This window comes from Rousettus aegyptiacus, unplaced genomic scaffold, assembly GCF_014176215.1.
Source record: "Rousettus aegyptiacus isolate mRouAeg1 unplaced genomic scaffold, mRouAeg1.p scaffold_m13_p_9, whole genome shotgun sequence".
Classification (NCBI taxonomy): domain Eukaryota; kingdom Metazoa; phylum Chordata; class Mammalia; order Chiroptera; family Pteropodidae; genus Rousettus; species Rousettus aegyptiacus.
The window spans coordinates 106,415,757-106,429,473 of NW_023416312.1; the positions used below are offsets into that span (position 1 = coordinate 106,415,757).

The 13,717-nt window shown below is 45.8% G+C and overlaps 1 protein-coding gene across 1 annotated transcript; it reads left to right on the top strand.

Moving 5' to 3' along the window:
- The first annotated feature begins 1,380 nt into the window (after positions 1–1,380).
- On the top strand, positions 1,381–3,684 carry MAGEE2 (MAGE family member E2). Its single transcript, XM_016130750.2, has one exon. It carries the CDS (start codon positions 1,581–1,583, stop codon positions 3,150–3,152), a length of 1,572 nt encoding a protein of 523 aa, XP_015986236.2. The 5' UTR covers positions 1,381–1,580; the 3' UTR covers positions 3,153–3,684.
- The last annotated feature ends 10,033 nt before the right edge of the window (positions 3,685–13,717 follow it).

Genomic DNA, 13,717 nt, shown 5'->3' on the forward strand with positions numbered 1-13,717 from the left:
CAAGTATTCTTACCCCTCCGCCAAATGTAAAACCTTTTAGGGAGATGAATATGGTGTTGATCTCCATTCCTCTCACTCAACTGCAATGAATTTCCACTAGTGTACTATACTGAAGATAAATTCTTTTGTTCTGTAGTGCAGATGGAGTGGGGGAGGATGTTATTCTAGGTTGATTTTGACAATGGCTCTCATTCTTTTCCTCCAGCCAGAAACATTGGAAAACTTTCTTAGGATCCTTTTGAATCTTATCTGGGGGTTTCTAGGGAGGGGAGGTGGGGGAGGGAAAGCCTGGAAAGGGATGAGAACACACTTATGCCTAAGGCCCCCTGGGGCTTCATGCTTGCATGCTAGTCCTCAATTGGTCTTTAGCAGTTGGGTAAATATTTCTAGTTTAATCTTCCTACAGCTTATATGGCATTCAGTGACATCTGTTCTGTGTACACAATGATCCAGTTGTTTTTCTATGCAGGTAGTTCTCTCTAGATTTCAGGTTACTTGTCTGCCCTTTGAGTTCAATTATCTGATAGGCTCAAGAAAGTTGTTCATTTACATTTTGTCCAGTATTTTCCTCATATGGATCAAAGTGATGCTCTTTCCACATCTCCATATATTCTAGCTGAAATCATAAAATACCATTAATAAAGAGATTTGAATAGTAATAATTACCTTATATGTTTACCTATGCAGTTATTTTTTGCAGACCTTCATTCATTTGTGGAGATCCGTATTTCCACCTGGTATAATTTTCCTTGTCTGAAAGACTTCATTATTCTTTTTTTTGTAGTGTGGATCTGCTGCCGATACATGTCTGAAAAAGTCTTCGTTTCCATTGACTTGATGTGGGACATTTTTAACTAAGAGGGCTCAACACTCTTTGAGAGGCTGACGGTGTGGGAGGAAGGACCTACGGTTGAGACTCTGCCGTACCTGGGCTCAAATCCTGATCTCTTGCAATTGTTTCCGCGTGAGGGGACAGGTTACCTCACCCGTCTGGCCCAGTTTCTCATCTGTAAAATGAAGGCCATTAAGAGTAGCTACGTGATGTCTAGGAGTAAGGGATGTAATAGGGGACGGGAAAGTACCAGGAACGGTGCTCCACGAGGGCTGGTTCTCATCATCATCGCCACTAGCCGACTGTGCCCGAGTGTGAGCTGCACACAGAACCGGCTACGGCCCGCGGGCGTGCTGCCCCGCCTCACGGAAGAGCTTCGAGCGGGGTGCAAGCGAACATCGCCCACGCCTGCGCCCTGTGCTCACCTGGCCGTGCCACCTGCTCTGTCGACCTCCCTGGTCTGCGGAGCTGCGGGGCGGACGCGCGTGCGCGCCCGGGGCGGGGCGGGGCGGGGCCAGCGCGCGCAGAGCCGGACTGCGCCTGCGCAGGCTGCGCCGGGCCCCGCACCTGACTCGCGGCCGCCGCTGCCGTTTGGGCAGGTAGGGCTTCGCTCCCGCCGGCTCCGAGTCCTGATTCGCCCCGCTCCCGCGTCCCTGGCCTGGGCTCCCTGCCGAGGCGCCGACACGCCTGCCGTGCCCTCTCCGACGGATCGCTGACCTCCCCGTCTCCGCTCCCGTCTCCTGGAGCCATGCCGCTGGTAAGCCAAAACGCGCCCCACGGCGCCGCAGAGGCCACCGCAGATTACGGCGACGGCCACGGTGAGGGCCAGGCTCCCTACAACTCCGGGCCCCCAACCTCCATGCCAGCTGCCGACGCCCCCCAGCGCCCTCTGGCGCCAGTCGACCCTCAGGGTACCAGCGCTTCCCAGGCTCCGCAGGACGCAAACGACCTCGAGGTCCTGATCGACGAGCAGTCCCGACGCTTGGGGGCGCTCCGGGTCCACGACCCGCTAGAAGACAAGTCGATTGCTTTGGTGAATTTCATGCGGATGAAAAGCCAAAGTGAGGGTTGTATTCAGCAGACAGAGATGCTGGACTTCCTCAGAGAATACTCAGATCAGTTCCCTGAGATCCTCAGACGAGCCTCAGCTCACCTGGATCAGGTCTTTGGGTTGAACCTGAGGGTCCTGGATCCCCAGGCGGACACCTACAACTTAATCAGCAAACGCGGTCTCCAGACTGCTGATGAGAGAGCAGAATCCCTGGATGTGCCAAAGGCAGGTCTCCTGGCCTTGGTCCTAGGCCACATCCTCCTGAGTGGCAACCGGGCAAGAGAGGCCTCCGTTTGGGACCTGCTTCTGAAGGCGAATGTATTGGACGATCCCCAGAGGATCACCAGCCTCTTTGGGAACTCGAAGAACCTCCTCATCGCTGACTTGGTACACATGCGGTTCTTGGAGTACTGGCCAGTGTATGGCACGAACCCCCTTGAATTTGAGTTCTTGTGGGGCTCTAGAGCCCACAGGGAAATCACAAAGACGGAAGCCCTTAAGTTTGCGGCAGAGACCCATGATGAAGAACCCTGGAACTGGCCAGAAAAATATAGCAAAGCCCTGGAAGCTGACAAGGCCAAGGAGAGAAGCCAGGCTGCTGGCTTAGAGTTCTGGTCAGAAGACACTATGACTGAAAAGGCAAATGACTTGGTTCAGTTGGCCATTAATGTCACTGAGGAGTTGCTGCCTATACATCAGGATGAGCTGTTGGCTCACACTGGCAAAGAATTCGAGGACGTGTTCCCAAATATCCTCAGTCGAGCTACTCTGATCCTTGACTTGTTCTATGGGTTCTCTCTGATCGAGGTTGACACCAGTGAGCACATCTATCTCCTCGTCCAGCAACCAGAATCAGAGGAAGAGCAAATGATGCTGGAGAGCCTAGGGAGACCCACCCAGGACTGTGTGATGACGATCCTGGGTTTGATCTTCCTGATGGGCAATCGTGTGAAAGAGGCCAATGTTTGGAATGTGCTTTCTCGATTCGGTGTGGATGTAGGGAGGAAGCGTGCCATCACCTGCAAGCTTATGAGACAGCGCTACTTGGAATGCAGGCCGTTGTCCTACTCTAACCCAATTGAATGTGAGCTTCTGTGGGGTCCTCGAGCTCACCTTGAAACCACCAAAATGAAAGCTTTGGAGTATATGGCCAGGATTTGCAGGAAGCGACCGCAGGACTGGCCAGAGCAATATAGGGAGGCTGTCGAAGATGAGGAGGCCAGAGCCAGGTCTGAGGCAACTGCCACATTCTTCTTTGGCCACATGTGAATTCTGGGGAAAATGTATCACTTCGATTGGATGGCATCAGTTAAAGGGACCCCGAGTAAATGGGCAGTGGGGCCCCGAATCAGAAGTTGAGCAGGGTTGGGGTGGGAAGTCCACATTGTGCTTGTTATCTGTGTTCTGTTTCTAATGGTATTTTTTCCTTATAATACACCCTTGAATTAGATTCTTAATCAGTGTTTATGAATGAAATTGGTGATTTGCCATCCCCGCCTCATTTCACTGTAAAAGTAAAGATTGCTGTGTAAAAATGTATTACTAATACTTACGTCTTCCTATGATGTGGAAGAGAATATTAAGTTGTTCCTTAACCATTTGAAATAATCAGTAAAATGGTCTAGTATAGGAGTTAAGTAACAATAGTAAAACACACACACATACACAACAAAAATAAACTATGGTGTACAACTTCCCTTTGTGTCTCCTGTTGTACAAAAAAAAAGAAAAAAATGACTGGCATTTAACTATTTGCTTCGCTGTTGCAGAATGTAGTGAAAAATAAAAACAATGAATTAGACCCCATGCTTAAGCACTCTTATTCAAACATCTATTAATCACCCGCCATGGTCAGAACAGTGCTTTATGCTGGGACTAGAGGAGTAAAGAAGACCCATCTGTGCCCCAGGGATTAAGGGGCCATGGAAGCGAAGCAACAATTACATTATTGCTGTGGCAAGTATTATAATAGGAGTAAGCTCAGAGTGCTATGAATCCACAGGAGTAACTCCCAGCTAAACTTTAGGTGCCGGGAGAGGATGGTGGAGAACGTGATGGGGTACAAGAAGGGCTGGGGAAGGGACAAGGATCTGAAGCGAAGGATGAATGGTGGAGTGGTCAGCGGTGACGGTAGTAGAAGATGAGGCGAAATGGAAGGCCGGGGACAAGTTGTCCTTTAGTGACTTCTTTTCTAAGACCTGAGGTTAGGGAAAGAAGGGAAGGGTGGTTCATGAAGTCAGAGGCACTATGTAAAACACCTTCAGGAGATTTGAAAATATCTCTGAAAGACAATGTTGGGCTCAAGGGAGTAGTACGAGAGAAGCCCATGGCAGAAGTAACAAAGGTCCGTAGCATCAAAGAGTGGGTCTTGCTTCTGCAGGTGGCTGGTCTCAGATCTTGGGTCACACTGAACAACGCACCTGCAGGGCCTCTGCATGGCAGCCTCTGTCAGCGCAGTTTGTTTCTGCACCGGTGCTGTCAAGGTTAGCGTTAGTATATTGATACTCTTCATCCTGGTCCCTCTTTACAGCTTCTAATCCTGCTTGTGGCTCTCCTCAAGACTTCCCTAGAGTGCCGGCAGGTAATAACCCCGGTAAGGGAGCCCTGGCTCATGGATGTCATGTGGAGGTCACCTGTGACAGTGAAGCGGGGAGCAAAGGAGGGGGACCGATCCCAGTAGTGTAAGTTACGCTTTCTCACCTCTCACCTGGTACCACAAGCTTTCTGCCCTTTCATCCATTTAGTCACTAGGGGTTATTCCCAGCTGCCACCTCCTACCAGATGGGATTGCGCTATAAGACTTTCCTCACATTTTCGTCAGCCTTGGGAAGAGAACAACACAACCATTCGCCAGGGGAGGGGACGAGAAGACGGAAGACATACCCTTTCGGGCCCCAAATGTCAGCACTGCGCAGGGGCCGAGTTAGAGCTGCCCACGTGGGGAAGCCACCGCTCAGGCGCACCCCATGGTTACCTGGGAGACACAGCTCCCACCATGTCTTGGTTAATCTCGCCGCTCATAACATTCCAAGGAAAACCGAACACCAAGGGCAGGATTTCCGGTGACAAGAATGCGAGCTAAAGAGGTTCTAGAAAATGCACTGGGAGTGGAGTTGGTGGGCAGGAAAGGATTCGACTCAAAAGCTTTAACCCTGAAGTAGAGTCCTGCCTGCCTCCTAAACTGAGAGCCTCACATTCTTCAGCCTCCTTGGACCCTTAATCTGTACATGCTTGTGAGGCAGGGAAGAAGGGGCAAACAGATTAAGGCACCAAATTTTTCTTGCTCTGACTTTTTGGATTGGTACAGTTTCTGCATCCGAAAGCACATCAGCTCTTCTGGACACACCAGGAGAGAGAAACTCGTCAAGGGAAGAGCGTGGCACTGGAACCGGCAGTGGTGTAAAGCTGCCGACTTTTTTAGCACTGAATTTGCGCCAAGGACTACGCTGGGTTTTTCACTTCCTTTAGCTCGAATCCTCCCACGAGTTCTCCAAAAAGTATTTTAATCATCCCATCTGACACTACAGGAAACCGAGGCTTAAGCAACATGCCCAAGGTCACAGAGCACTCATGAGAGCTGGGGTTGGAGTCAGGCTGCCTTTGGTTATGGTTCGCGCTGTTTCCAGGACTCTGCACCAGAGGCCCCCTTCAGCCTGTGCTACCTTCTCATTTGAATTTGTTGACTCTGAAGAAATACAAGGAAGGGCTGCATGCCGGGATGGGAGGGGCAAGACAACAGTCCTCCAAAGGAGGATGAAAGTGAGGCTGACATTTCTCCAGACTTCCTCATTCCATTGCTTGGGCTCCGTGAGAGCTCTCTACTCTGTCCTGGGAGTCTTCTCCGGTTTTCTCTCTTCCTGCAAGCTTCCAGCCTTATCTGCTGCCTTTCATCTAGGCATTTATGAACCTTCAGAAGTATTTGGCGACGTTTTTTCTTTTTGACAATCCTGAAAGAATAATGACCCGCCTTGCCCAGGGGAAGTCAGGATGCAAACATAGGAGTGGAAAATAGCCCCTTTATCACAGATTCCAAATGCAGTTTCCCAGAGGTGACAATGGCGAGAGTTACATGGAGCACATGTCTATGGTGAGGGAAAGGGAGTAGTCTCTCTGTGACTACACCCATTCCTTCGAAGGCCATGAGAGGCCTCACCTTTCTTCCTGAAGAAAATTAGAATTAGCATCCCCTAGAGAAAACACTTGGTAGTGGAAGTGGGTGTTGGTAAATAAAACTTTAAAAGGATGCTTTTAGAACACTGGACCAAATCTTCTTATCTGTATGAATTAACTTGGAAAATGGTAGCGTCTGGGTTTATTTTCACACTATTTGGGCCATTAACATCCACCAGGTATTGAAATTTTGGCAAAGTTGAGGCTTGCAGAATGGGCATTGGCTAGATATGGGCTCTTCATCCCGTGTATTCAATGCCATCCAGAATCCCCTTTGGGATCCTCTATGATTGGGATCCTTCCTGGAGAGAAAATGTTGAGAATACATCTATTTTCAGTTGCTGAGGCCCAGGGGTATCATCTTTGGGAGAACATGAGTGGACAGGAAAGTCTTTTACATCCCTTCTCTCCATCAGTTTCTGTACACACACTCAAGCCATAATAAAGTAGCCTTACAATCCAGGGGAAAGCTGAGCTAGACTGGCAGATGTGAACTTCAATGCAATTCTCCAAGCCCCAGAATTGCTCTCCCTAAATCCTCAATATCTAGACCAACCCCTAAGTACCCTTCCAGTTCAAAAGAGGATGCTATAGTCTCCTCCATTCCTAGAAGGACTCTCCAGACAGTGAGAGTTCTCACTCAACGGTTTCTTTTCTCCCTAATTAATACTCAGCCATGTCTTAAGGAACTCTCTGCAGGCAAGGTTTGAGGCTAGTTGCAAAGAAAGTTGGAAAGAATTATCAGAGTGGGCCCTGCTCCCTGTGACATTTTTGTTCTAGTCACCATATGCATACACTAAGCACATGATGAGGAGAGCGCAGTATATCAAAATTATTACAAACTCGATCTGGACAATGTCACTTCTTAGCCGTGCAACCTTGGGCAAGTTCATCAGCATCTCTTTCTAGACCACTTAAAGTTGCTTTCAAAAAGCTGTTTTCACAAAAGTAGCCAAGGGTCACACATCTACTCTCTGATGATATCAGAACTATAACCCAGGCCATTTGTATCTTAGTCTAGTGATATATCCATTCTGTACCACTGCTTTTAAGACTGCTGCTTGTCAACAGCTTGATAGCTGACTTTAAATAAATACTGGGTTCATAGAATTACCAGTATTCATTTTCTATTAAATATTTCAGGTAAATAATAGCCCCAGGTAGTTATGAACTAGCAAGGTTTAGCAGCATTAGTAATATAGTCTTTGCAGACGCCCATCCACAAGACACTTTCCTAGGAGCTTGTGGGTAGTCTTTTTGAATGTGACCTACAAGGAATCACCTGCTTTATATACTACTCAGGGAGTCCCAAACAGTAAAGATTACTTCCCTAATAAAGGGGAAGGCTTAGAAAGGGAGTTGGGAACCAAAGCTCAAGGACCGAGCAGCCTATCTCAAACTGCCTTTCTACTGAGGGCACTTGGTTTGGCCTAGATTGGCCAGGATAGGCTGTCTGTCCTCTGAGTGGCCATTTCCCTCAAAATATAGAAGAAAAGGCTGATGGCGAAAGGGAGGACACAGGAATGGTCATTGCTTTTGTAGGTTCTCTCTGTTTTGAAGCCTCGAGCTCCTTGGACCACAGCTCAGAGAGGCTCCCCTGCTAGTGAGAACTGCACGCAACAGGGTGCCCTGAGAGGCTCTCCTGGAGTGCTCTCCTTTTGCAAGACAAAGAGGAGATGTTTGCTTGTTGAAAGAGAATTGACATTACTCTACTTAGGTTGCTTGCACACATAGATATTCAGGGTAGGACTCTCTGATTCCCTGTTGTCCTAGCATCTGGATTCCAGGACCCTGGGCAGAAGGTCACCATTGTCATGCTCCTTCTTCACCATGCAACACCACTGTGAACCCTCGATGCAAAAAGCCCTGTCTTGCTTCCAGGTGGTGGAGAAGCACGACCCTTGGCACTGGGCCCGTGGCAGCCCCTATTGCCCCTCTGCTTCTGGCATTCCAGAAATGGCAAGAACGCTACCTTGTCCGGAACCTTGTGCAGGAGGAGTACCACGACAGGAGCTGAGTTAGGAGTGAATGCGACTTTGTAGTGTTTGGTAGGTCACAGAAAACGTGTGACAGGAAACCACTGGGGGCAGGTCAGAGCAGAGGAGTGATATATTTCACATAGTAAAGGCCGAGTCTGATGTGCTGACAATAGAGACAATGTAGTAACTGGGGTCCAAGTGGGAAAGTATTACAATGACAGAGGTGACAGATGATGTTGGATCATACCAGGTTGCTACCTGTGGGGGAGGGTGAAAAGTCTGTGAGCAAGAAGAAGGATGGACTTGCTATTTCCTAAGATGAGGAAAATATTAGCCATCCAAGAGATAATTGAGCATATGAGCCTGGAGTTCAGGAACAGGACTGGGTTTGAAATATTAATATATGGGGAGGATCAAAGTGATGGACCTGTGTGTGATTCTGTAATAAGTGAACATAAGTAGGAAAAAGAAAGAATCCGAGAGTCTAAACCTAGAGCACTCTAATGCAGAGAGGTCAAGGAAGTACAGAGTAACTAGCCAGGTCACTGAAAAGTAGCAAACCCTGAGGCAGAATGAGAACCAGGAAACAAATGTTCTGTAAATGAAGTGAAGAGAGTATTGCAGGAAGGAGGAAGTAATCGACAGTGCCAAATGCTACTGTTCATTCAATTAATAGCAGCGCTGAAAATGACCGTTAGATTTAGCAATGTGCGAGTCTTTGGGGACCTCAAGAAGACCAAAATCCCCCCCATCAACTGCAGTGTCTAAGATGAAGTGAGCAGACTGGAGAAGTGCATGCGTTTGCATCAAGGACCCTACCATATTTATGACGCTTCTAGGCACAGGAGGTACAGTCGCGGAACACAGGTTCACTTTTGTGTGTTTGGTAAACACGTGGGGGGGGGTCCCTGCTGCCTGGAGCCCTTTCCGGGGCTCAGTGCAGGGAACACACATTTTGTTCCAAACACAGGCCTTGGTCCCCATAGGGAACAAAGCTGGCCTGACCACCCCTCTTCACCTGGAGGTATAGGGATGAAGGGTGAGGGGGTAGCATGTTGGACCACCGAGAGCCCTAGTGGCCTGGTCGTCTGCAGCTAACACACAATGTATTTTCCTCCCAAAAGTCAAACCGTCTCCAACAGACACTACACTACACTGAGCATTGCTGGCAAATGACTGATTCATCCTCTTCTGGTTGCTATAGCGATGCGGACAGAGTTTTGCTCTATCCGTGAAAATGACTGGAAGGCTGTGAATATAGAGGGGGCTATTGAAAGGGAAGCGGTGAGAATAATCTAATACTCTTAAGGCCCTTGGTGATTAGTAGCCTAATGTCACCCTCATCCCCCGCATCCCCCAAGCAAGCTGTACCACCGCCATCACCAGAAAGCCAAGGAGCCAGACTGTGAACAGGGAACCTTAAACCAAATGACATACGTTTTTGATTGGTTTCATTTGATTGGTTAGCGAGTCTTCACCTGCCCACATTCCAAAGTATTCTCATAGTGCTCTATCTTACAGTGCTTTCTTTAGTGGGACTGAAGGGCAGCGAGCACAACGAGTACCTTCTATGTGCCAGGTAACTTATTAGAAAGTGAAGATACCCAATTAGGGAGGGTGTGCTGCAGGTGTGGGTTTGGGGTTATGGCAGGCGTCAGCGTAAGGGCAGAAGCTCTTACGTCCAAACCTAAACTTTCATTCTTGATCTGGTCAGTCCCTTCTCACTCCGGCCTCACTCTTTCTCCTTCCCTAGAGAATACAGGGGATAAAGGTGAAGTTGCAGGTGGGTGGTCGGCTAAAGCCCTGAGGAGCTCGGCTGCCTCCCCCTGCCAGCTCAGAGCTGCTTTGTTTTTGTTCCAGCAGTCTTGCTCTGCCTTCAATTTTCAACAAGACCCATAAGCAGCTTTGAGTGTCAGTGTCTAGGTCCTCAGTGGCCTAATGGCCTGGTGGTTTGGTTGCTATGGCAATCCTGCCAAGACCTTTCCCTACTAAATAAAATAAAAAAGGGAGGTGGAAAGGCAGGTGGCCAGCCTCATGGAGGAGGAAAGAAAAATTATAATTTGAATATTCTAATTACACTAATTGATATCTTTTGTGACTTAAAGCCCTTAAAAGGAGGCAAGGGCAACACCAGCCTTGATTGAAAAAGAAAGCTTCAAACAGGAAGGGAGAAGCTTTTTTCATTAGGCAAACTTCCACAGAATTTTCAGGATAAGGAAAGCACCCCAAGATTAAGACTCAGAGTGAACTCAGTAATTGACTCTGCTCATTACTCTGAATGTTATTTTAAAATTCCAGAGCAAGATCCTTGTGTTTGAGACATGTTGGCAGGGAAGTACCAAGAATTTTCCTGACGTTTCCCACGGTGACCGCACCCAAGTACTTGGGTCCCTAGGAGGTAAGGTGGGGAGTGGTTTGCAGCTACTCAGCTGTCCATTTCTTTCCAGCTAAGATCTACCACACGTATTCTGGAATCTGTAATCAGCTTAACTGTCTGATGACTCAGTCACAGCTTAATTGGCCCTGGCTTCTAGTTGTTATGGTGATGCAGTTGGGACCTCTGCTCACTAACTTAAAATAAGAGGGAACTCGGTATGGGAGGGAAATTTTAGATTGGCAGGAGAAAATATTTCTGAGACTAGCGAGAGTGATTGTTTCAAAATGGGAAAGAGGAGAAACAGGACAGAAATTTAAATGTAAAAGGAAAGTTGTGGAAGGTTTGTGAGAAAGGAATTTATATGTGTGGTCAAGCTGAATAAGGTCGAAATAAATTTAATCAAGTAAGTTAATTTAAATGGCAAAAGTAAGCCTTTGCAGAATTAGATTAGGTTTTCTCTTGCTAAAAAGGAGTGTTGGTCTGCTACTGATACTGTGGAGAAGTTTTCTACCTAGAAAGCGAAGATTCTGTTTTTTCATACAAGAATAAAGAATTAAGATTCTGTGTTTTATCAAAATAATCTCCGTTGTTTAACGTTGTCTTAATCGGATCATTGATTACTTAAAATCGAATCTCCTCAATAGTAAGAACTAACGATTGCTAACAATATATAAATTTCCGTATTTGTGTTTGAAATCTTTTATTATCACTTTCCTTAAATGCATAATTAAGCATTGCTTCATGAAGACTTACGATCCTATTTATTCAAATGTCCAAACCTTTTGATATATATTGACGAACTTTACAAAATTTAAATTACAGAATCTTGACCTGGGAATAACGTGGACGTTTTTCTTAAGGACCCCTGGAATACCTCAAAAGATTTGTTTTCTCTCCTTACGTAAGAGAAATATTAAACTAATTAGGCTTAGTTTGGTAGGTCGAAATTATATTGAAAGTTTTGTCAAATAAGAAATAACACTAAGCCTTCTTTATGTTGTATTCGTATATGTTATAAGTGCTCTAGAAATTAGGTGACATTCCTGGAAATCTGAGATGTCCTGACATAAGATGTCTGTCATTAAAAATGAGGCACACACTGAACCTGAGTATCAGATTGTGGCTCATGAGTATGGACTCTATTCTGTTTTTTTTCAAAAATGACTCCTCAGTGCCAGACTTTTGCCATTCTGATGTCCTTGTAATATGGCAACAGTCTGCTCCTAAATCAGACAAATCAAGATGGTTAAACAGTGGCTGTGAATTACATGAATAGTCGGGGCTATGGGAAACCCAAGACAGCCACCTGATTCTTCCCAGGGCATTTTTTTCCCAGTTTTTGCATTTTTTCATCCGCCGTGGTACATTTCCGCCGGACTTCATTCAGTGGCCACGCAGTATGGGTTGCCAATATGTTCTCATTGCCGTATGTGTTTTCTGGGTGAGTTGAAGCTTTCCCTGCCACATGGCTGATGCCTTCACAAGGACAAAGAACTTGTGAGAAAATGTTTCCCACTTGGGGTACACCTTCCACAATCTCTAGTGATCTGTGCTGAGGAAATCATATGAGCCTTGACGGATGGCCTTGTAAACTTGGAATTATCACTTGACCATATCACCCTCAATTATCAGGTGAGGTCAAGAGAACTAATGGGAACACTGCATTCAAGCAAAGCAAGTCTAATTGCATAGGACTGAATGAAATGATTAAATGGTTACAATATTTCTGACTTTTTGATTGAGGTTGCTGATTTTATTAATCTTTTATTTTCAGATAAAAGGAAACTTGTTTCTCTTAAACTACCTATGAGTTAGTAATTTGGTACATTTTACCTTTATAAGCAGAACTGAAACATTTATTTTCTTCTCTCTACCTGATCCCTCCAGAACTGGGAAACTCTCAATGACTATTAGTATTTTCATAGCAACATATTTCTTTGCATAAATTCAATAAGAATGTGTTCTGTCTCTCTCCATATAAATATCTATATGTATGTATGTATGTGTATATATAAATAAATAAATATATATATATATATATATGCCCGTGTATATTTCATAAGATTGTGGCAATTGGAATGTTTAAACAGGCTTTATGTTTTAAAAAGTTATGTTCATTTTAATCGATTGCATCTCTTTTATCTGATTGTATTGTGGAAATGGACATTGTGTCACACTGGGGAACTGGGGCATGAAGGCCGCGAGCTCTTTCTTTTCGCTAACAGAGAGAACGACTCGAGAAGGTCTTTGCGCCCTTTTGGGTCCATGCATTTCTTTAATATCACCACAAATATTTACTGTTTATCCCATCTGAAATCTGACAAGATATTAAGTGGATTTAATAACTTCTTTGAACTAAAATTTGGCCAAATTGGAAGCTACAGATTCAGAGCCTGATAGGAATTGTTTTTACTTTGAGCCCCCTCCCCAAGCTATTTGATTATTACACCAGGCAGGTGTTAAGGGTGGAAAATTTTCAAATGGCCAACTTCTGCTTCCATTGTTTAATGTTAAACAGGGTGCAGTTCTAGGAGATATTCTGTGCAAAGATATGCTACTGTTAAGGGTGTCCTTATCCTGCGTTAAGATATGTTAATGGCCAGCCTCTGCTTCTGTAAACCTGCTTGCTTGCTGGAGGGGGTTTTCGGGCTTTTTAAGCTACTCCTTCTAGATGCTCGGGGCTGATTCTCTTGTGGGGAGAGTCAGTCGCCAGCCAGCTAATAAAGGCTCATAATGAATCTCAATTGGCTTCGTGGGTCTCAAATTTAACCGCACCACAACACAGGACAATATTGAGGAAAGAATAGTTTCTTCATCCCCCAAAATCTTAACTAGACATTGTGGGGCTCAAATGAGCCAAACTGATGACATAAGCCAGGGAGCAAGCTCTGAAAGTTAGTCTTGAGAATAACAGTTGTGCAGTTTATTTTATGAATTTGAAATTAAGGAAACATGTAAGGTAGATTACATGGAGGTGGGAGAAAGCAAGATGGGGATTGGATTACAAGATAGGGGAGGGGGTTTGGGAGGCTAGGAGAATGGGGTGAAGGGTTAAAGTACAAATTAATAGTTGATAGCTGGGCACGGGGCGCATGACAGAGGGAATGCAGTTCGCATTAATATGATGGCTGGGTGGAGGGCCAGGGGAGGGAGGGAGCAAATGGAGAATCATTTTATGAACTATATAGATGTCTAACTATTGTACTGAATACTTGAAACTAATTCGAATAAATAAATTTATTTTTAAAAAAGATAGGTAGTGATCTTGTTGACTGTGTTCCCTCTTGAGAATGGTTAGTGGCTTATTT

Coding starts and splice junctions, on each gene's coding strand:
- MAGEE2 (XM_016130750.2), top strand. CDS start 1,581: ATGCCGCTGGTAAGCCAAAACGCGCCCCACGGCGCCGCAGAGGCCACC.